The sequence below is a fragment of the Montipora foliosa genome, chromosome 10, assembly GCF_036669935.1.
Source record: "Montipora foliosa isolate CH-2021 chromosome 10, ASM3666993v2, whole genome shotgun sequence".
Lineage (NCBI taxonomy): Eukaryota > Metazoa > Cnidaria > Anthozoa > Scleractinia > Acroporidae > Montipora > Montipora foliosa.
In genome coordinates, this window is record NC_090878.1 from 6,858,601 (window position 1) to 6,881,192 (window position 22,592).

Below are 22,592 nucleotides of genomic sequence, written 5' to 3' on the forward strand. Positions count from 1 at the left end.
ATGTAATGACAATACTACTCGCATTGATATCGGAGAGGGGAGGGAAGGGGGCACTTATGTCCAGAAATGCACCCAATAGGCCATTTCCGAGTTCATGTCTGCCTCCTCTTCAAAGCGAGTCTAAGTGCGAAATTTTTGTGATGGTAATTAGTTCTAATTTACATATGAATAAAAACTAATTTTCATAATAAAAACTTCGCACCTAGACTCGCTTTGAGCCTAAGCCAGACATGAACTCGGAAATGGCCAATAAGATGCACTCCCAATTTTGACATCCAACTCGAAGTGTCCTTTTAAGTGTAATCTCTTCTACCTATTTCCATCAATAAGATAAGGGTAAAGGTTAGCGTTATATTTAGCTTAGGGTAAATGCAGATGTTTATCATTACTTGAGGAAAAGCATGTAGAGGACATTTTGTGCTCAAATTGTCCGTACTTCGAGACACGAGTGATTTTGATGTTGGAAAGACGAGCGAGGGAACACTTCGCGACACTAGGGAGCTTAAGCACGCGCGTTTCTGAGACCCGGACGGCAACCGGAAGGAGACACTTCTCGTGCCAGGACAGTGGTGTTTCCCAGATTTTTATACGAATCATCTCTAATGGAGAAAAGATACTAAGCAATGTAAATGTGGTTGTCTGAAGACCAGTTAAAAAGGAAAACAGCTCACTTCCGGTTGCCGTCCGCGTCTCAAAAACGCGTGTGCTTAAGGACGTTCGCGCGAAAATTTTTCAACATTGATTTTTTTCTGAAACTTTTACCACTTTAAGATGATGAGTTAGTTATGTCAGAAATGTAAAAAAAATGGGGGGTCACCGACTTCGTTTTGGAGAGAACATGCCCGGAAAAACACCCAAAATGTGACAAAATCGGGCTTCGTTAGCGAATAAGGCCAGTGTCTGTAAACCCAAATATATTGCAATTAAAGCTTTGAAGTGAAATCTTCTCTGCCAAATATTGTTTAAGTGGACTTATTAAGTGAATTTAGTCAACTGGTGAGGTTCCTTAAAGATCAAGTTCGCGTTTAGCGACCACAGTTTCACGCGCCTTGCAGCCGCAAGATGGCAGGATTCGATGTCCCGTGAGCAGAAATCTTGAAATTTTTTAAACTTCCCACATTGATTTTTTGTTCATGTTTGGACAACGTGGAGATAATTGTGAATAAAATCCGTTTCTGGAAAGAAAAATAGGGTTCACCGAACGTCCAAGACCGTTAAATCAAGGCAAAGCTATAGCAATGGCCTTTTGCCCTATCATTTCTTATTTTAGTACCTAGCGCGCGCGCTCGTGTATGACGTGGCGTGTGCATTTGCGTGCGCAGTAAGGATGCGCAGAAACAATTGGCGCGAACGTCCTTAAGCTCCCTACTTACTGTAATCCGCGTGCGTCTTTTACGTTATAGGGGCATTTCTTAGCATATCTGGAAGGGGGAGATTTCCATCCGAAAGTTTCCGCGTTGTTTTTGTATTAAAAGGAAAGGCATTTCCATTTATCACGAAAAAGTCTCTCTTCTCTTCTCAACACTTGCAATCTCTTTGGTTGTTAGTAAACTAGCGTTAATGCAACCAAGGTGCCAATGTTGACAGCCGTTAAGACCCTGAGGCCAGAGGTAGTGCGCGCCTGTTCTGCAGAAAAACGGTATTATAATTTGCGTTCCTACGGGTATTTTTTTTCTTTCTACCGGGCGTGAACATTTGGACATCTTTAGAGATATTTAAGACAATTCGTTTGGGAAAATTGTCATTTGAATCACGTAGACTAAGCATTTTGATCATTAGAACCGAAACAGTTTACGAGCTTAGGCACGCATAAAAAAATTGTACTTTTATGTAATTATTATGCCTGTTCGTTCACGTAGTTGGGCTCACGTTGGTTGTGCTGTGGCAATGCCTGAAGTGTCCTTCACAGATGTAAACCTTAGAGACGGAATTAACACCAGTCAAATCACCTCTGCGAGAAGAAAACTGGTGAGTGACGCACAGGTAACGGGTTGTATGACTTTTCATATCTCGTCTCTTTGATGTTTTAACAAACACCTTCTCTTCATCTTTTGTTATGTGAACAGAAGTGTTACTACTGTCGATCAAGCTCGATTGGCAAGGACACTGGCGCATGCGTACAGTGTTGCGCAGGTAAATGCGCAGTTTCTTTTCACGTGACCTGCCTTGTATTGGCCGGTTTGGGCCTGGAGCCGAGTGACTGGCCGCAACCCACAGAAACCTTTTGCGAAAGGCATCAGAGAACAAGGTTCAAAGTGAGTAAACGTTTCTCTCCTGAGAAACTGAAGAAGTCAATTGCGCACGCGTATGAACCCCCTTAGCATCAAAACTTTCACTTCACTTTTTGTCGAAGTGAGGCAGTGCGGCCCAGTGGTTAGGGCGTGTGCTTTTAGACCGAAAAACCTTAAATAACAATGAACACAACCAGGTTTTCTGAGCCCGCGAGACTGAGCACCCCCAGAAAACCATTGTTTTAACGAAAACCGCTGGTCAGCAACCTGGTTCTGGTCATTGCTGTCTAAGGTCTTCCTTTTAGACCAGAGATCCCGGGTTTAACTGACCACTCTTTGAGTCCTGGTTCAACTACTCGGCTGCCCTTGTAAATAAATAATAAAGGTGGTTGGTTTCTAAAGAAACTGTGGTGCTGCGTTTGTGAGGAAGTGAACACTTAAATGTTTATAACTCCCTAATTCGCTCTGACGAAGGGCTAACGCTCGAAAATAAAACATGTTGTTGTTGTTGCTAGACCCATCATTCTTTGTTGCGCTTGTACTTAAAATAGCCAGCTGGGTTTGCCTTTGACCAGTTGGTATACACCCTTCTTCAAAATGGCGGCAACGGATTTGAAGGAGTTAAAATTGAACTGAATGAAAAACTGATACCAGAGATAGAAAGAGTACCTTTACTTTAGTAACCCTGCAAAATTTCAGCGTATTAGGTGTTATATCAGTCGAGAAAATGTAAGTTGAAATTTGACAAATTTACAGGATCTGTAAATTTTTCATTTTGCAACTTACATTTTCTCAGCTGATATTACATCTGATATGCCGAAACTTTGTAGGGTTGCTAAAGTAAAGGTGCTCTTTCTAGTTTTAAATTTTAACTTATTTGAATTTTCAGCCGCTATTTTGGAGAAGGGTCTATTCTTAACACTTGTTGTTATTCATTTCTATTGTTTCATTGGCCCTGAAAAGCCCCTATGGGGAGAGGTCAATTAAGTATGTTCAGAAACCCATAAGGATTGAAACGTGTAACGCGCGTTCACAGCTTCCGAATATTCAGTGCGAACTGATTGGTTGAATGTTTCAGTGCTAAGTACCATATTTGGAAACCCCTCGCTCTTGTTGTTTCAAATATGGTACTTAGAAAATTGAATATTCAGAAGCTTGTTTCCCAGCACAGAAGGGATCGTTACACGTTTCAACCCTTATGGGTTTCTGGTATGTTTGTATGCATATGATATATGTTAGTGTACTTCAATGTTCATTTTTCGCAACAACGTCTCATGAAAAAATGGCACTTGCTCATAGGGAAAACAGCGGGACTATTCTATGATCCACCTTGGAGAATCTGTCATTGCCAAGCACAAAAATGGAAGGTGAGCTCCTCCGATTGATGTGATATTAACCCTGACTTAAATTTTGGGCGACCAGCCATGTTCTCAGCTCTCACACCATTGAAAACTCTTCGAACAGGACTTTAGGGCGATCAACTGACACGACGAACCACTGAAGAACTTTAGACGATGACCAGGATTTGTTGTGCGACAACGGGTGTCCCTTTCGCGTTTTCACTGAGTTTTCATTGTTCTTTCCATTGCAAAACACCTGCCACACCCTGCCACGCATGCTTTAGGAAACCAATCTACCCATATATTCCTTATATAAGGGCAACAAGAGTTACTGATACGAAAGTTCAACAGATGTACCTTCAAAATTTGTATATTCTTGCGTTAATTGTACTACTATTTGTTTTATTCGGTTTACCGTGTGTGTGGGTATTTCAGATATTACCGTGGAGTGGTGCAGGACACCACATCAGAAGAGTATTACATGGTGTCATTCGGTGACGGAACATACTGTGACAACCTACCACCAACTGACATTGTGGTAAGTTTGATAGTAGTTACAAACGGTGCTGTTTAAAGAAAGAATCTTATGTGGCGGCCCTATACAGAAAGCAACTGTACAATTAAAATACACACAACCGTGTTAACAAACCCGACTGCGTGGTGAAGTTGAACTCGTGGCTGGCCACTGAAGACGTATTCAGTTCAGTTTGTGGTCGGAGGGGGATTCAATCCGGATCATATTCATGCAAAACCAGCGCTCCAAGCACTGGAATACGCCGTCATATTCACTTGAACAGCAGTAGAATGGCCCTTATAAGAGGCTGTGGATAGAGATGTGTAATTTGTAATCATGATTACTTTTTCTAGAGCCATGACACTTCGAGTGGGGATATTCCAGTGGGCAGTGTGGTACAAGTGAAGTGGGGAGACAGTGGAGAAGAGCTCTTCACAGCCAAAGTCACCGGGCGAAGGATCAGCGTCACATACCAGGTACTAGTGCTACACCAGTTTCTAAGCTGCGAATACGATATAAAGCTATGCGGAACAGTAGCACAAGTAAGATTTTCAATGTGACCTGTCGTGTACTCAGGATTCCGTTAATGAATAAATCTTTTGATGTTAAATTAGCGCATTTTGTAAACCCAAGTGTTTATAACCGCTTACTTTATTGCATGTTAAGGTTGAAATTGGACCAAATTGACCAGAATTCGGATTAGTTAAAATTAAGAGTGCGATTGCAAGTGCGAGGGAAAATTGACCAAGCTGTTTATTGCTCAGGTTGAATTTGAGGACGATTCCTGGTTGAATGTCCGAAGGGACGATGTGTACAAAACCAGCGAAGAACTGCCGCCTAAAGTACAACAGCGACTGGTAGGTGATAACGTTTCCAGTGAAACTCAGTTGAAATGCTCTTTAGTTTTGATAACGCTAACTTGTTTTTGTGTTTTTCCTCTTTGTTAGTCCTTAGCAACTGAGACAGCCAATCTTTCTTATTGGGATGACGTTCCTGACCGCGGTGCCAAACGACCGCGAAAACAAAACCCACGCTTCATGTAGCGGCAGAGCGTTTACTGAATAATACGGCTTATGACCCTTTCTTTCGTTGGCCATTGACGTTGGCGCTTTTGCATGTCGATCTCATTTAAACAGCCTAAACTTGAATATTTAATCGACGCCCTTAACATTACGCAGATTAACTTGTACGCGTCACTTATTTTACGCAACTTCGACTGAACTCAATCTCATCCACTTTCTCCGTTACGTTTTGTCACTCATCAGACTACGTTTACCTTTAACGCAAATTAAGCATTTCCCTCTCACAGGTGTTAACAACCTGTAATTATTTACGTGCGAAGTACTTCGAGTGGTGAGAACAGGGAGGAAACCTGTCGATGTATATCATTGCTTTCTTTCCCATTAGGGCAGGCCCCGGTATTCATGTAAAGAGCATTTTGAGCGTGATCCTTTTTCCTATCTTTGAGAGTTTGAAACAAGGAGGCTATTCTAATACAGAAACTATTATAAATTGCAAAAAAATATTTGTATGTTTAGTTAAAGATAGAATTTGCTAAAATAATTCCAGTCTAGTTCATTTTTTCCCGGAAACCGACAATTCTCATCCAGTCGCACAATTCTTTTTCTTTGCAACAGTGTGACTTAAAAGAGAGAGAAACACGGGAAAAGATTGAAAGTAAATTAGCTTGACAACTTAGGCAGCAGTTTGACCGTCACTGACAATATTTTCGTTATACATAACTAGTCAAAACAGTGACCATTTTAAACTGTTTTTTCGTCTGGTTTAACCGTTGCAGCTCCGATGTCACCTTGAAAATGTAACTACTCTTGACTTCAGATTGTAGAAAATATGTTTATAGACCGTTTTGGGGCCCTTTATTTGTATAGGCATTTACACGTTGCTTGAAGCAGGACTTTGATAACCATTGATTAAAAAGTATGAAAATCTCTTAGATTGAGCGTAGCTTCGAGCAGGCTAGGCAAGTTTGGCGTAAAACTCGTGTGATTGCAAGGAGAATTTTAGGTAGCCTGCATGCTGTCAATTAATGTTACGCCACATGACTTAGGGCGCGTTCGATTGACCCTATTCCGGAATAGGAATACGTGGAGTGATGATTAAAACGGTATGTTTGGCGCGTTTCGAAGCAGCAAGGATAATAAAAATATGTTTAAAATAGCGTTTTAGCGGATGTTTGACAATTTTAATGTGAATCTCCGTAAAAACGAAGGATTTCTAACTTATATTCCATGTATTCTGATTCCGGAATACGGTCAATCAAACGCACCCTTAGATATAAGTTTGGTACCTGGTTGTTTGCTGGCAAAAGTTTATCGTTGTAATGAATGGCTACGATTATTTATGAACACTTATTTATAAAGCATGTGGTAGTGCGGTTTATTTATTTTAAAAAGTACTTTATCTTCCATTGCCTTGGTTGACGCAATTTTCTGCATGTTATAGGCTGGTTTCATGGCAGGGTATATCCGTGCAAAACCCTTTCTCTGAGCTTGGCCATCACAGTTGCTCTAAATTACTTGAAAAATTGGTTTAAGGATTTTTATTGAGTAGGGCGCAGTTGTGACCTGTGATTCCTTGACATCATTTCTAATTATCCTGTACGAAGTTTTACAGTAATGTAATCTACAAATGCAACATAATAGGAGAGAAAATAAGCCGCGGCTAACTCTGGCCGCGGCTTACGTAAGCCGCGAACACCCCGTATAAATGGTACAAAATCTACGTTGACGGCTTTCTCAAGCCGCGGCTTATCCTGGCCGGGGAGTTTATACTCGTATAAATAGTTCCTTTTGCGGCTTACGTAAGCCGCGGCTTTTTTTCTCTCGTATAAACGGCCCTAATGACTACATTTCTCGCACGATATCGTCAAAACGGATTTTTAGTAAAAGGTGACGTCACTAACCTTAACCATTAAAAAAGGTTATATTTTTATCATCCAGCAATCAAATTGGATTAAATTTTCTTAACTTCTTTAATTTCATGGTAATTGATTGTCTCATTTTGGACAAAAAAGAATATATGTCCAAGATAACTAGTTTATACGAGTTGTAGAAACGTTAACAAATACATTGTCCTGGCCTACTGTACCAGTTTTGGTCGGAAAAGCCTGCCAATGATACTCTGTTAATAAGGCCAGTCAATCGGGGAGAAGTCGCCGCGAGACATGAATCCAAAACTGAATCCACACTAAGTATCACCGAGTGCTATTCGTTCGCTTCAGGACTGTCGTGTGGTTCTTTAGTTTCTCGTTAGCTTGTCTTATTGCTAGCGTTCATCTTAGATAACAGCACTCTTAAAGTAACCAATGAGACACGAACATTGATTTAACAAATCTTGGATGTTTGACCAGGCCGCTGAATGCTCCTGCTGCAAACGTTTCGCTATTGTTGTCAACTCTGGGCTCCCCGCTATAGCCGCACCATGGAGCTGTAAAATCAAACATTGGTTTCAGTGGGATATTAATTTTAAAAAAAGCGACAAGCCCCATGGGTTACTGAACCGTGGGGTTTGACTACAGGGCAAAGCGAGGGTGACAGAGAAAGAACCTGCTTAAATGAGTCACGCCCCAAAATAATATTCCAATCCTTCCCTTCACGCTAAAACGATTTTTTTGCATGGTAGAAACACCTAAGCGCCATGGAATGAGAACTTTCGTTTCGTCCATTCTTGTAAATGTCAAGATGGGTGTGGTGGTGATTATGATGACGAATTTTTTTACGGCTTGAGCACGGGAACACTGAAATCAAATCGTTGGTTGGTTTTCGACGAAAGGAGAAAACCGGAGTAGTACCCAGAGAGAAACCTCTCGGTGCAGAGTAGAGAACCAACAAACTCAACCCACATATGACGCCGAGTCAGGGAATCGAACTCGGGCCACAAAGATGGGCGGAGAGTGCTCTCACCACTGCGCAATCCCAAGAATTCACCGTTTTCTCCATAACCTACACGTGACGTTGATAACATTATCGTGGGGTTTACTTTAACGGCGACGGTGTCACAATGCGCGAGAATCAGCATTTCGAATTAGTTTGTTTACTTTCGCTCTTTTTCTTTCGAATCCGAAGAAACAGTGTTGGCAATCCGGAAATGGAATCGAGACTAGAGCATGTTGATTGATTTCTCAACTTACCTTGAGAAACAATCCCAGGTAGGCCTCTGTCAGTTCGAAGTCTCGCCGCGTTCCTATCTGATGTTCAATGAACAACATGAAGCGTTCAAGAAGTTGGATGTCTCCTCCAGCTGCTGGACCGAGACAGCGAATCTCGGCATCAATTGACGATGGACCCATGGACTTCAGTAGATTCATAACAGGTTCATCTGTAACGGAGAGGCAATCAAAGGTCTGAATTATAGTGTCCGAAGTGTCGATTTTAGTGATTGCGACTTATACTGATTGGAACAGTGGTTTAGAGTTAATGATCCATATGGGAAGCTCTCATTTTAAAGGCCCATAACAAAGACACTGCCTACATCTACATCTACATGCCCCAGCACTCGGCGAAGCCCTTTCGACTTGTGGCTGTTTTTGCTTACTGAGGTGGCCTCATACACAACAAGCTTTTTTAGAGACATTACGCCAAGCCGGCCACTTTTGCTGCAAAAAACACACTAACAGAGGACGTACAGCTACAACACTGGGAACTTCATCCCCTACTCTTCTCGAATAGTCTATGGGTTCTTTAACGTCCCAAAGAGAACTTATAAACATGGAAGATATTTGTGAGACGGGGCCTACGGTTTATTGTCCTTATCCGAGAAGACTTGAAAGTCTAAACATTTGAGGGTGTAATTATAAAGGCAGCACTTTCCCCTCAGTTATTTAAAGACCCTGAGTGTTGGTCCGGCCGGAGTCGAACTCACGACCTCCCGCATGGCAGCCCGATGCTCAACCAACTGAGCCACCGGTGCTAAAAATGAGGGGAGGGGGTGTTGGGAGCCATCACACCGGGTTTGCTAAAAAAAAAAGTCGCATTAACCACAGCGAATTAGAAAGGAGGTACAATGTGGAAAGGAGTTAACGTTCTCGGGTGTTCATCCGTGGTTTCCCAAAATACTGTAAGAAACAAGACAATTTGCGAAAATCACAACGTGTAACTCACAGTTTCCTGTTTCCGAACAATCTCTTAGCGATACTTGAAATTCCGACTCTGGTTGAAGCTTCTTCATATTGAGAATCTTAGACTTTCCGTCCTAAAATAAATGTAAATGCTTTGTTCATAGTGGAAGTGCACTTAGCGATAAAGCTAGTTTACAGGCAATCCACTTTTAACAATATGAAAGAAACAATTCAAACTTAACAGAAACATTATTAAGAACCCCAACTGGACTGGCAGGAGGCAACCAGTTGGCTATTTTTAAAGGTGGTAGAGTTGAATCCCGGATAACTGGAAACAAATCCAAACCAGTGGCCCGTTTCTCGAAAAACCCGAAAACCCATCTGTGAAATTGTCAACCGCTTGTTTTGGAAAGCCGGTCTTTTAGCATGTTTTCAAGGTAACAAAAAGAAAACTAACTGTGAAGTTTGACGAATTAAACCCTCTCCATTCTCTATACAAAGGCAATTGTGACACTCGAAAATGGCCCGTAAAGTTTCGGGACTTTTGAGTAACGGCCCCCTGAGGTCAGAATGGGATTGAACCCAGAGCAGCCGCATGCAAACTCAACGGCCTAACCGCCCAAGACCACGCGGTCTCCCTCAAAAAGAACATGAAATTAAAACCACCATACTTTGCAAACGTTTAACGAAGAGCGAAGTAGACGCAACAATACTGGTCAATGTGCTTGAAGAACTATCGCTAAACTTTTCAAGTAGGTCAGCCTCTAGAGTGTTTCATTGAGGCACTCATGCACAGAACTTCTCCCCTATCACCAAGAAAGCTACGAAATGAGGGTGCCCGCGCTTACAAGGAGATAATGCCACGGTCTTATATATTTTCTGTGGTCCATATTGTTGCTTAAAAAACGTTACCATTTCGTTCGGTTGCTCGTCTTCGGTGGAAATGAACTTGGGAACCAGTTCTTGGGTAGTGGGTAAGAAGAACGGAGCAGTCTTCGGCGCTTTGGGCGGCTCTTTGGGTTTGTTTCTTTTCTGAAAGTAAGGCAAGAAAGTCAGCTTTAGATAAAAGAATTTAAACAACAGTTTGGTGTGAGCAACGATAAAGCTTTCATCCACGACGACCTAAACAGAATACCTTTATGAGCTCCAAACTAGTGAGGTGTCTCCATCGTGATTGCGGTAAAAGAGAAAGTGTAACAAGTTCATCTGAAAGTTGATCAGGACTTTTAAAACCTATGTTATCAACTGCTGCTGTCGCTGTTTTGTTGTTTTCCTCTGTAGGTGGAGTATCTCTATCGCCTTCAAAATCTACATGAAAATGAGAAACAAGCGATGCAAGTTGTTAAATGTTTTCTCATAACAATTTTCTTTTCGCACGGGAGGCGGCGTGGTTCAGTGGTAAGGGCGTTCGGTTTGCATGCGGTTGCACAGGGTTCAAATCCCGTTCTAACTTCCGGTTTGGATTAGCGTCCGGTTGTGCCGGACTCAGCTCTACCACAATTGTAAATAAACAACTGGTCGCCTCCTGCCAGTTGGGGTTCTTAATCACGTTTCTTTCAGATTATTAAAAGTGGGGTGCCTGTGAACTAGCTTGATAGCTAAATGCACTTACAATCACTTACACTATACACAAAGCTTTTTTTACTGTTTAAAAGGGCAGGCCTTTCGGAATCCATTAGCATTATTCACTCGGCTGCCGCTGGTTTGCCGTTTTGTTCAGTATACTTCGTTTCGTTTTCCTCTTCGAAATCTACACGATACAAAAAGCACTGTTGACACATTTGGACCATGCACCATGGTAACCCAGATGGGGTGATCGCACATGAATAAATAAAATATATGAAGCGTTAAAAGTCGTTTAGAAAAGTGACAGCTCACGAGTCCAAATCCCCAACACAAAATAATGAGCAATTGAATAGTTCCATCGATCAAAGACAACATCGCTGTTATTTTACCCTCACTTGCTGCAGTTCCTGTCCCAGGAAGTTGTTCCACAGTTGGCTGATAGTCGACAGGAAGAGGAATCAAGGCCACGTCGTCGTAAAGAGTTTTGTTGGACCTAACATGTAACAAAAGAGAGTTGAATAAAGTGGAAACTCTTCCCTTGGAAATCAGGAAACTGACACGCATATCTGAACAAGTAATAACTGTACCTGATTGGCTGGCTAGCAACATATTCATTTTGCCTGACTGGTAAATTACGATCAGCATACCACACAGCTCAACCAACGCATAAAAAAAAACAGAAACAATTTCTTCCACCATCACCTGGAAACACGGCTGGTGAACCTCTTTGCCGTTTCCAATTTACATCACAAATCTAACTAACACCAGATTCTAGTGCTTCACTATATATCAATGTTACCGAAGCTCTCTAACCACTCTATCGAGTTTCTTTGCAAACGATAGTTCCTTTTCAGTTAAATAATCCATCCACCACTCTTGTATCGTTTGTGTCTTATATTAAAACCAAAAGTAAAAAACAAAAGTAAAAAACCGAAGGTTTTTCAAACATCAACCTTGCCTTTAATTGGCCAATCGGGGTAACCTCATTTGCTCCACTTACCACAAATAAACACCAAGATCGTCCACATGTGTAGTGACGAGGAATTCAGCGACAGGTGATATGGCTAAACTGGTCACAGGGGACTCCACAAGAAAAACGTCGATTAACCTAAAGAAAAATTCCAACAGCGTTAGAGTCTTCCATAACTCATCTCTTCCAGTTTTTGAAGCTGAAATTGAGTTATTATCACAGTCGTTCGTTAGTCAGAATAGATCCATGTTAGGTCTTGCTACTGTGGCAAAATAAAATTAACATACACTGTAGATAAAACATATCTCTTTATTTACCCTCGGATTTTAGATCAGCTTGATGTAGCTAGTATCTCCGAGTATTTACCCTACCAACCATCATACACCACAGAGGACACACCACAACACCGGGAACTAGATGCCCTGCTCTTTGCGAATAGTTTGAGTAGTGGTATACGATACTTCGGCTCAGTTTTACCCCCAGCAGAGATGGATAATTTAAGCATATTTTTTTGGTTTGGTATGTGGATCTACGTTCCGGCGCAGAGGGTGGCGGGAGGAGATAGTTTAGTTCCGCTTCAACGTCGGAAGTCACCGACGAAGCAACAACACGTCTAAAAGAGCGGCTGCTTCCGACATATCAGAGGACAACGCCGACGAGGACGATGGACATGGAGAGGATTGAGGAACTAGGCGATCTAGACACTTGACGCCTTCAGCCAAATACGTAGGGGTGGCGGGTTCCAGTCCATACTTGCGATCCAACCACCCCCACCGGTGGTGTCAATCACAAGGGCCGAACGCGCCGCCGTCTCAAAGACATACCGAGACAATCTTGAGCAGTGATCGGGAGGTCATTCACTCGTTCCCTCTTTCTTATCTGTCTATGCCTTTTCTTGTACGCCAGGAGCCGTTCCTTGTTAGCGTCGTGATACCTTCGGCATGCCACTCGAATTTGCTATCTGTGGGTCGCTTGATACCGTCGGTGTGTTTCATGGACTGGGTCAAACGGGATTGTCAAACGGGATTCTCAGACGAGTTTGTGCCTCCGCTAAGAGAGACTGGTGCTCCTTAGAAATAGCAAGCGATTCTCAAAGTTCGAGGAGGTTGTGTTCATCTTTATGTTGTTTACCCTCTCGTTGCTTTTGACGATAGCAGTGCTTATAGGAGTTGATGGCCGATCGATGCTTGATCGCGTACTTGTTCTCTTTGATTTGAGTCGAATGTCTTTCGCGATACCTTTTCTTTTGTTCCCGCACTTTTCCCGGGTTCAGGAGCTTCCATGCACGCACTTCTTCGCGATTCACGCTAGGTATTTTGAAAGGCAAAATGGTCATACGGTGCCAGGGTACCGGTGCAAGGAATTTTTTGCATTCAGTAACCGACGAAAGACTCTAAAAACACTACACTCATTGTTCCAGTAAGTATAATTAAAACAACACAGTTTTGCTTAAAAACCGGCCAATTTTAAGGGGGCACCCAACGAGAATATAGTTCAATACCACTTAAACATAGCATTGTTAAACGTATTTTGGCATTTAAACGGTAGATATAAGCATATTTTTATCCCCTAAAAATTTTTTCTCTGTTCGGATTTCCTAGCTGTAAGTCTAGTGATGCGAAAATTATAGGGATCAAAACTTACCTTTTCAAAAATTTCAGCCAGAATAAATGCTCCCAAAAATTCTAGATGACCTTTTTAGGGTAAAAATCCGTTAAAAAAGGGCAATTATACCATTTTTAGATGTTCGAAAATCCTAGGACAGGCAGGCAAGCAAGAACATTTTAGAACAAATTTTCCGATAATTCTAGAAAATCGTCTTCCGTACAGATATTTTCCGAAAATTGACGTTGGGTGCCCCTGAATTTTCCGAATGGCTTCCCCTATTATTACCCAAACTGACCGTTTATATGAAAAAAAAAATGCACAAGTGGATAAGTGAAGGCGAACTCTGATACATATTACGCTAAAAACAGTAACTAACTAAACTAAACTGACCTTTCAAGTTGTTTGACACCAACATTCTTCCGACATAATTTTGATCACACAAACAAAACGTTTATTTCATACAATACTAGTTACAATGAAAAGTTTTTCCACCCAAATTTAGCAAGGCTACTCGAGTTGGGTGGAGCAAAGATAAAATGGTTAACTACTATATTTACAATGACAAAGATTACGAAAAGGAATAATTAATATTTAAGACAACAGCGACTGAATGTTTCTATTATAAAGATGTAAGGTACTACCGTAGAATACAGATTGAGGTTGTAGTTAATTGATTGCTGATAATCTTAAGATTCAATAATATTTGACGAAAAGGTTTACTCTAGATGAAGGATATCACAGATATCAAGTTAAGATTCTTTCGAATAAAAGAACAGAGGAATAGTAGTGATAGGGAATTCATTAAATGCATTTATAGTAGATTAATTGAACTAAGATTATCTTTTAGTCTTTCAGACCAATATCATTTGACAAAATGCTTTATTCTATGAATAATTTCGCAAGTTTCTAGATAAGAGTCTTCAGAAATTAAAATATCGAAAAGTAGACTTGTTATTTTCCTAGTGAAGTCGTTCTTTCTAAGATCATTCCAGATAATTGATCCAGTTCGTGAGAAAGAATTTAGCTGAATTGAGAGTCAAGAGCTTTGTGTATAGAAATTGTTTGAAGCAGAGGATCGAGTGTAATGAGGAGGGATATTATAAATATATTGAAACTGCTTTTGAATCCTACTAGGTGCTACTTTGTGCCTAACATCATACATTAAATTAGCTGTGATCTTAAAAAAAGAAAATTTCAATGGTAAAACACCGGCTTCGATATCACGACGTGATTAAACCTCACTCTAGTGATATGCACCTTCTTCACCTTCTCTTTCTTTCTACACGTATGTGTTTCAGTAATCAAGTTGAATTACCTGGCAGCTGGTAGATCCCATGTCCTCACACTTGAATCCATAGATGATGTAATCAACCAGCGGGAGTCTGGGCTGAAGGCCTGGACAAAGTGAAATACCGGTATGTCAGTGTCATCAACTGAATGACATGTTAAGGTTTGACGGTACTTTGGTGTTACAAAATTATTAGTGCAAAAAGAAACTACCGGTAACTCTGGTAAGCCAGATATGTGCTTACCCCACTGAAGTGTGTTCTGGGAGTGTGTCATCTGGAATCCCTTCATTAATATCATCAATATTCTGCAGACTTTGTAACCCCCCTCCTTTGTCTATCAGTTTTACTTCTGCTAAACATTACATATTTCCTCTCCCCTGTTTTGGTGATTTTACAATGTACTTCTTGGCATCTATATCCCTCCAAACTTCTCTCTTTCTGCTCTTGACCAGCAAACGTCTTATTCTATGACAACTCTCTCGGGGGATATCTCTTTTGTTCCAACCTCGTGTAATGGGTGCAATAACTGTGCCACACTCACCATGTCAGTTATCCTGTTGGTATGACCCCGAAATATTCTAACCACTCGTCGCATATCAATGTCTACAACATGGATTTCGAAGTCCTCTAAGCAAACTGCTAGTAAGGAACTGCAAAACACAAAAAAACACAAGCCAGGAGCTGAGATCCAAAACAGTATTATTTAAGTAATAAAAGAGATGAGTATTCTTAGAAGGAACTTGATGGGAGAAAAACAAAATTCTGCACTGTCACATACCTTTCTCTGTGCAATAAAATTTGAGTAATAGGAGCTTCAAAGGTTAGTGTGTGAAGAAGGTTTTTGGCCTTGAAATTCCAAAACTGCAAAAAATGAAGCCAAATATGCACACCAAGTCAATTCAGTGCACCTCTTTCCAACCACAGCTTTCAAAAGACATACCTTGAGATTGCAATCTGCACCAGCTGTTATAACTTGTTGATTGATACCATCAATGGCAACACCTCTGATTTGACTCTGATGAGCTGCAAAGACAAAAAGAAGAGAATCCCTTCCTTTGTTATCACATCTGCAAGACTTCATAACAGTTCTGTCACAGTGGTACATTAAAGAACCCTTGCAATGTTAATAAAAAGGAGTGGGTAGGGTTCATTGTTGTAGTCAAACATAGGAAGACAAATTATACCACATATTGTAGTGGACCCATAATCCTATTTTACTTTACCAAGTTTCACCCCTGTGCAAAGACTAGCTGAAATTAGTACACATTACAGCGGTTGAATGAACATGTGGTTCTTTGACATTAAGGATAAGCTAACAAGTTAACATTCTGTTGTGCATAAGAATCTCCATTACAGCTGCAATTTAGTACCAATGACACAAAGTGTTCCCTTCACCCCTAGCCTAACCCAAACAGAGCCATGATCAAACAGGAAGAAACACATATCAAGTTTAAGGCTTATAGGGACAAACCTCAAAGTTCAGAAAGAAAATGTTTTTGGTGGTTGCTGAGAATTCATCAAGAGCAATATTATTATTTTATAAGCCATCTAAAAAATCAAAGTGAAAAGTATTTGGTTTGTCCAGCTTTGGCAACAATAATATTAAAGGCTTACCTTTTGGCTTTCCCAGACATCCCCTATGAATCCCTGATTGGATGTTAAACATATCCACATGACCATATGCATCACCAGTGATAGCAAAATTTCCACAAGAACTCAGTACTGTAGTCTAAGGATCATAATAACAACAGTATGATATCACATGAAAGCTACTGTATGAGCAGCTTATCATTAAAATAGAAATTTTGCATATGCAATAATTGCTCCCTGTTAAAACTGCAGGAAGACTAGTGGGTTCATTTGTCTTCAAATTGGGTGATCCACCACCTTGCTTTTGAGAAAGTAAGGATTTACGGTGTTAAAGACTTCATTGCATCACAGCGCCTACAACACTGAACTTATTCACTGGCCCCTAACGAAGAGTAAATTAGTCTGCCATCAGACAGAGTAAAATTATTTAGAACTGTAACTCTAAGAAGGGTAGGGTTAGGTTTGGGCTGATAAACTACATAGTAGAAAACAAATTTCATTAGAGTAACAAGTCATTTGACTGCTTTCATACCACCACAGGTCCAGGTCTATCGTCAGCTTGCGACTTCAGTTGATGTTTACCAATGCTCTTTCTTTGAAAACTCCAAGTTCTGGCTGCAATGGCTCCTTGGTGACAAGTAACGATGTTATCCCATGCACTTTCACGAACATCCTCTGTGGACAGCCAACTCTTTCTTGTTAAGTTTCTTAGTACTCTAAAACTTAACTTACTAATGCTATAATAATCTCTTTCAACAAAATCAGTGTCATCATGATCACTTTCATGATCTGCTCCACCCTCATTCCCCCTGTTACCTGCGAGGTAACAAAATAATAACTTCATTCCTGAAGACTACAACTGTATTCTTGACTATTACTACACTATAAATGTAATCACACCATGCATCCTGCTGGAAAGAAACACTAGACTAAGGGAGCTGTGCACAGACACGGAAATGGATTATTAATGACAAGAAATGATTATGCTCTTTATTGCTTTCTGCTTCACAAAAATGGATAAGGGTCTCAGTGAACAAGACTGAGTAAATTTTTGCTTTAAGATGATGACAGACCTCATCAAAGGCATCCATCAATTTTTTTTGTTCATTTCCATCAAACTGCATGTACTGGAAAATAATTGATACAGTACACCTCAAATCGTTTTCATTTTTTAAGGTAAAAATATTAAGATTTCAATGCTTGCAATTTACATGCTTCTCTATAGGCTTTGCGATGAAGTTTTCATATCAATGTCTCCTGTATATCTTTCCATTTTCTTTTTCCCTTTTTTGACAACCACTTGGATTACTTTAAATTCTTTGTGTGTCAGAACTGTTTTGATTATCATTCTTGCCGTATTGCAGTTTGGCATTTCCTGTAAGTCATTGTGTTTATTGAAATAAACGCTGTTGCTGTTGTACTGCACATGTGCTTCTTACAGCCATTGAGGAGAATGAAAAGTTTTGTTGCCATCAAGCCCTGCACAGTGTACATACCACATGCAAAGTCGGTAACTGGAGGTAGCCTCAAGTCCTCTAGCTTTACCCCATGAGACTTTGATTTCTTAGTCAGTGAACCTGTCAACAAATTGCATCATCAAAAGTCCATAAACACATTGTTCATCTATAGATTTCCAAAAAACATTAAAATCCAATTAAACTGGGAAAAACCAACTTTACCTTGGGATAGTTCACAGCTGCGTGCATCTCGTACAACACAAATAAACCTCAAACTTCTGTCTAAACCTTCAATTTGACAAAGAGCAGTTTAATATGAATAATGAATAGTACTTAAATTTGGCATTGATGAATATTTAGCTAAATGCAAGGAAGTATTCAACTGGTAAAGATTGGAAGAGCATCTGAGATGATTTGTTGGTTTAGAGCATCATTTACTTCCAAGAAATGGGTAACAAACATGTGATGCATAAGGGCAAAACTTCAACAATTGGGAACTGTCTCTCGTGGGTGGGTTCTTCCAGGGGAAGTGAAGGTGGAGTGCTTCTGGGGTGTCTACCCTTGACAAACAGCCCAATCTTTGTTTATAAAATTCATGCCAATTTACCTGCACTAAGAATGTCTTTTCCTCTACTGCCATAAAAGCGAATTTTAGTTGGAGGGGCACTGTGACTTGAACGTGATCTTAAAAGCCGTCCACTCCCATCAGGTTGGTCAAATATCCAAATCTAAGAAGAGAGCACATTATTCTTGATGGCAAAATTAAAATATGCAGGAAATAATCCAGTGAATGGCCTAATAGCTACACATATCAAAATTCTGGTTTCAAAAGAATCATCACCTTTAAGGAGTTATCAGGACCATTGGTAACAAGCAAAGGCTGTGAGGGAAGAAACTTCATGCCACAAACGACGCCATGATGCGCATCACGCAAAACAGTACCAAGTTGACGTTTTTCCAAGTCCCAAAATGCAATGTGGCCTTCTGTGCTAGCTGAAGCCATAATGGGGTTCCCATCTGCAAGGAAGCATCCAAGGTGCCTTTATTGATTAAAGAAGTACAGTAAAAGCCTCCAAGAAAGAAACAAGGTTTAAGAACCCTTTAGATAACCAATATTGCCAGTTGGACCCCCTGGAATTTATTTGACCTAAATGCTTAAAACACATTCTTATTTTCTCAATATCCAACATTAGATAGCTTCACATCACCAGGTAACTAAAATCAATTTATGAAATTTTGGCTAATGATCTGAGGTATTAGCCAGAGTAGCCTTCTTACAAAACTTCTCAGAACAGAGTAGAGAACCATATGGCAGAATTAGCAGTTCAGACCTGAAACACATGTTAAAAGATGAGGTATATCGCATCTGTTTCCCAAGACTTCTCTCCTAATTACCTGTTCTGAATGTTAACCCTATGACTGGTCCCCAGTCTTGCTGAAAACTCATGACAGTTTCATCAAACTTGAGATTGTGAAGAAGTAGTTTGCCACTTTGTAAACCAACCCCGACAACATCAACTGCAGGCGCCTGTAAAAAAAAGGGCTTGTAGTGATTTTTTATTGTACAGGTAACTTTCAAACAAATGAGAGACTTCTTGCACTTCTCTCATTCGTCTACAACCCACACTTCAATTATATGAATATTTCTTTCACTCAAGTAACTTCCAATTAACAAAACAAATAATTTAAAGTAGTGCAAGTAATAATATTATTATTGATACTAAGAACTAAAAAGGAATTTTATTCCATGTGAGGCGTTTACAAAATGTAACTCAGCACAAAAAGTGCCTTCTTAATGACAAAAGGACATGGTTAGAAGTGTTAGTCCTCTCAGAGCATTTTCCATAGGCCTTGCCTCACAACAATTACTTAGGGTAGGATTTAATGCTGTGGGGTGTAATAAACAGGGGAATTGCGGTGTAGTAGTAAACGTCAGACTGGCCCTACTTGTTTCCTTAAAATGCAAGGTTAATTGAAGATCTAGGATATTATAAAATGTATAATGACAAACACTCACTTGTTCAACAGCTGTTATGGGCTCCGACCATCCAGAGAAGGTATGGATTAACTTGCTACAAAGAGCACAAAGAATGAGGTGGGGTAAAGTCACCACAAAAACTGATGATTTGCAGCATAACCTGTTGACTTCTCAACTGTTCCCAACTGACCAGTAAAATCGTCTGGCTTTTAACACAGTAAAATCTACTCCAACGAGTCAATGGGTTAACACTGTTTTTCAAAAAAAATTGTTGACTAAAACTTTAACAAAAACATAAGAAACCCTAAGAACTTACTTTGTTTTGATGTTCCATAGCTGCATTTGTCCTTGACGACTGCACAGTAGGATCTTGTTTAGATAGGTGCTTGGGTGCACCAAGCAGGTAACATAAAAAGTTGCAGCACTGAACTCCATCTCTAGGTATAACTCTGTATGTTAAAGACAAAATTTAATTTACATGCTGCCCTTAAACACACATTTAGCCAAGGAGTAAAGCATAGCTTTTAAAGAGGACATACATGTAGTTTTACAAATGACTGGTAAATGTACCTGTTGTTTGAACAATCCATACTCTGACATTACTGTCATCATCCACAGAAATTAAATGAGGACCAAAAGAAAGCACAAAGTGAATGTCACTTTTGTGACCCTCAAAAAGTGCAACCTGAAGTGAACCAAAACAAGTAGCAATTTCTAAAAGAAAGTGAAGTGCTGCAAGACTAGAATCAGTTACTGTAACAATGGAAATGTATTTTATTAATTAAAAAATATAAATGATCACTACATTATAGAAAGTCCATTTTGATTATAGGAGTCAACAAATAACCAATATTTGTCAGATTTACCAATAACAAGAAAAGGTCTCCTATATACAAGCAAAAGATGGAAATTAATATAACAGTAAGGAAAAACCCCTGGGCATGACTGTGAGCTCATCAAGTGAAATCGTTAAATCGACTGTTATCCTGGTATTTAAGGCACAGGGATTCAAATGTCAAGAATAGTAACCTCTCACCAGTGTTTGCACCAATTATTTTTTAGAATATTGTTATTGTGTAAGCGTTGCATCAAAAAGAAAACGAAAAGTGACAGCTGCTTCACTCTGAAGTCGGCTACTTGTTTACTTAAATTAAAGTAATCAAAGGCAGATTCTTTTAAATGTAAGATTAAAATTCACTTTGACAATGACACAGTTGGTTACTCTACTCAAACCAGCCACCAACTTCAGTTTTAATTGAAACCCCTGTGTACCACTAAGTGCCATTTTACCATGTACAGCATACTGTGTAGAGTCAGAAGACAACAGATATAATATCTGCTTCTGTCAGCATCGTACTGACCATCACACGGTTGCTGTCGGTTCATATTAATTTTAATGTTACCCACCCACCCACCTAAGGTATGAATTCCAAGTAAGATCATCCCCTTCCCCAGTGGTGTGAGCTTGTTTTTGCCCACCATACTAGGAAGTAAGATCATAGCTTCTAAAAATTTACTAGGAACTTACAAATATTATAATGCTATTTCTACCCACCATCCACCTGTTATTAGGGAACTTAAGAAACAACAACTGCAACAAGAACGTCACATATTTGCACATTTCATGTGCAAAAACAATAGCTTTGCTCGCCCTGCACATGTGTGTTTTGCACTTTTGTCCATTTTTGTGCCATCATCTGCTAAACAACAATGTCAAATAGCCAAAGTTGAGATTTTATAAAGGACATCAGCACTTAAAGATAAATTTTCAATTTCTCCCCTTAATTACGTGCAGTTCCGACCAGTGTCATTCCTGAGAAACGAAGTGATTACAATAAAGCAAATTTATATTTTACGAATGATGTTCTCATTGACGTCGCTGTTGTTGTTGCTTAAAATCTCTATTATCACCACATGCCCTTCTATTACACGTGTATGGGCAATGGGCATTGGCATGAGCATAGGAATCCCACCTGTTTTCCTCTTTTCCAAGAAGTTATTTGATTCCCAGAGGCAGTGATTACAAAATCACCATGTGATAATACACATGATATCTCACCAGATTTCAGCAGTCCTGATAATTCAATAAAATACCAAAACAATAAGGGTGACTAAGATATATGTTGAAAATCAATTGACATTTTGACGACGTATCTGGAAGAGTGTGCCACAATAAACTGGCATTTCAAACGGTGTATGTTCAAGGTGTCACGCAGTTGATTGCGTGACTTCGTCTGGGGAACGTGTGCATGCGGCAGACACCACGCACGCGGTCAAAGTTGTTTTGTTGTTGAAAAGTCTGTGGTAGCTCCTATCTCAAGCGTTACAATATTGCAATTTCGATTCTTGAAAAGATCTTCAATGCACGTGGTCACCACCGACTGACAAGCTTACTACTTGAAAGATGTAGGTGCCAGACCAAAAAAATCTGGGAAATTATGCTAAACTGCCGCTACGAAGCTTACGACAAGAAAAAGTTTTAACCTACCAACAAAAAGGAGATTTAACTTGGCACACTGAAAAAAGAAAAAGAAAACTGATAAGACAAGGTTAGAGCAATAACAAGAGAGTGAACAACAACTACACATCAATGTATGTAAGGGGTTTCAATATTCTTCATACATCATACACATGAAAGGCGGATCCCACAGCAGTTGTTACGAGGTTCTCTGTTCCTTGTGTTTGTATGGTCAGTGGAACGTGATTTGCTACAAACCCAAGGGCTCGAAATGGACTAAACAGTTGACTACCGGCCGCCATGATGAATTTACCATATATGAAGTCTATACTTCCCCACACACACTTGAAGAGAGCCGCTGGCCAACTAGTTCATCAAGTCAGAGACGTCAATTTTCTCGCTCGATCCGACAAACCTATTGAAAACACTTAATGAGATAGCATGACTTGATTCTTCTCAGGTCAGGGACCGACCGATCGGAATGATTTGTCTGTGCGAGACTTGACATGGTTCT

The 22,592-nt window shown here is 40.1% G+C and overlaps 2 protein-coding genes across 4 annotated transcripts in view; one reads left to right on the plus strand and one right to left on the minus strand.

The window, feature by feature from the left end:
- LOC137973516 (lysine-specific demethylase 4A-like) overlaps nt 1–6,468 on the plus strand; it is an 18,730-nt gene extending 12,262 nt beyond the window's left edge. For both annotated transcript variants that reach the window (XM_068820344.1, XM_068820345.1), the window contains 7 exons: nt 1,860–1,968; nt 2,067–2,255; nt 3,531–3,598; nt 4,007–4,109; nt 4,439–4,561; nt 4,850–4,942; nt 5,033–6,468. In XM_068820344.1, the coding sequence (XP_068676445.1) occupies nt 1,860–1,968; nt 2,067–2,255; nt 3,531–3,598; nt 4,007–4,109; nt 4,439–4,561; nt 4,850–4,942; nt 5,033–5,128 (781 nt within the window). In that variant the 3' untranslated portion in view covers nt 5,129–6,468. The remainder of the gene's footprint in view (nt 1–1,859; nt 1,969–2,066; nt 2,256–3,530; nt 3,599–4,006; nt 4,110–4,438; nt 4,562–4,849; nt 4,943–5,032) is intronic.
- LOC137973514 (WD repeat-containing protein 36-like) lies at nt 5,752–22,380 on the minus strand. 2 transcript variants are annotated; one of them, XM_068820343.1, is made up of 24 exons: nt 22,243–22,380; nt 22,109–22,136; nt 21,594–21,694; nt 20,191–20,305; nt 19,937–20,069; nt 19,660–19,714; nt 19,038–19,170; nt 18,484–18,659; nt 18,250–18,370; nt 17,865–17,930; nt 17,682–17,762; nt 16,718–16,860; nt 16,210–16,324; nt 15,536–15,618; nt 15,374–15,456; nt 15,137–15,245; nt 14,622–14,701; nt 11,729–11,836; nt 11,124–11,221; nt 10,298–10,470; nt 10,075–10,194; nt 9,206–9,296; nt 8,236–8,423; nt 5,752–7,532 (listed from the first exon to the last, which is right to left on the minus strand). In XM_068820343.1, the coding sequence occupies exons 1-24, from the start codon at nt 22,378–22,380 to the stop codon at nt 7,383–7,385; spliced, it is 2,688 nt and encodes an 895-aa protein (XP_068676444.1). In that variant the 3' UTR covers nt 5,752–7,382. The 2 variants fall into 2 exon arrangements, with proteins under 2 accessions (XP_068676444.1, XP_068676443.1); XM_068820342.1 differs by having other exon boundaries at nt 11,118–11,221.
- Nucleotides 22,381–22,592: the final 212 nt, after the last annotated feature.

Bases quoted from the DNA above. Each gene is read 5' to 3' on its own strand.
- LOC137973514 (XM_068820342.1), bottom strand. From the start codon at position 22,380: ATGGCGGCCGGTAGTCAACTGTTTAGTCCATTTCGAGCCCTTGGGTTT. The intron at 21,695-22,108 runs GTAGGTTAAAAC...TTGAATTATCAG, and splicing joins GTTAAATCTCCTTTTTGTTG to GACTGCTGAAATCTGGTGAG. The intron at 11,837-14,621 runs GTAATTCAACTT...ATTTTTCTTTAG, and splicing joins TGGGATCTACCAGCTGCCAG to GTTAATCGACGTTTTTCTTG.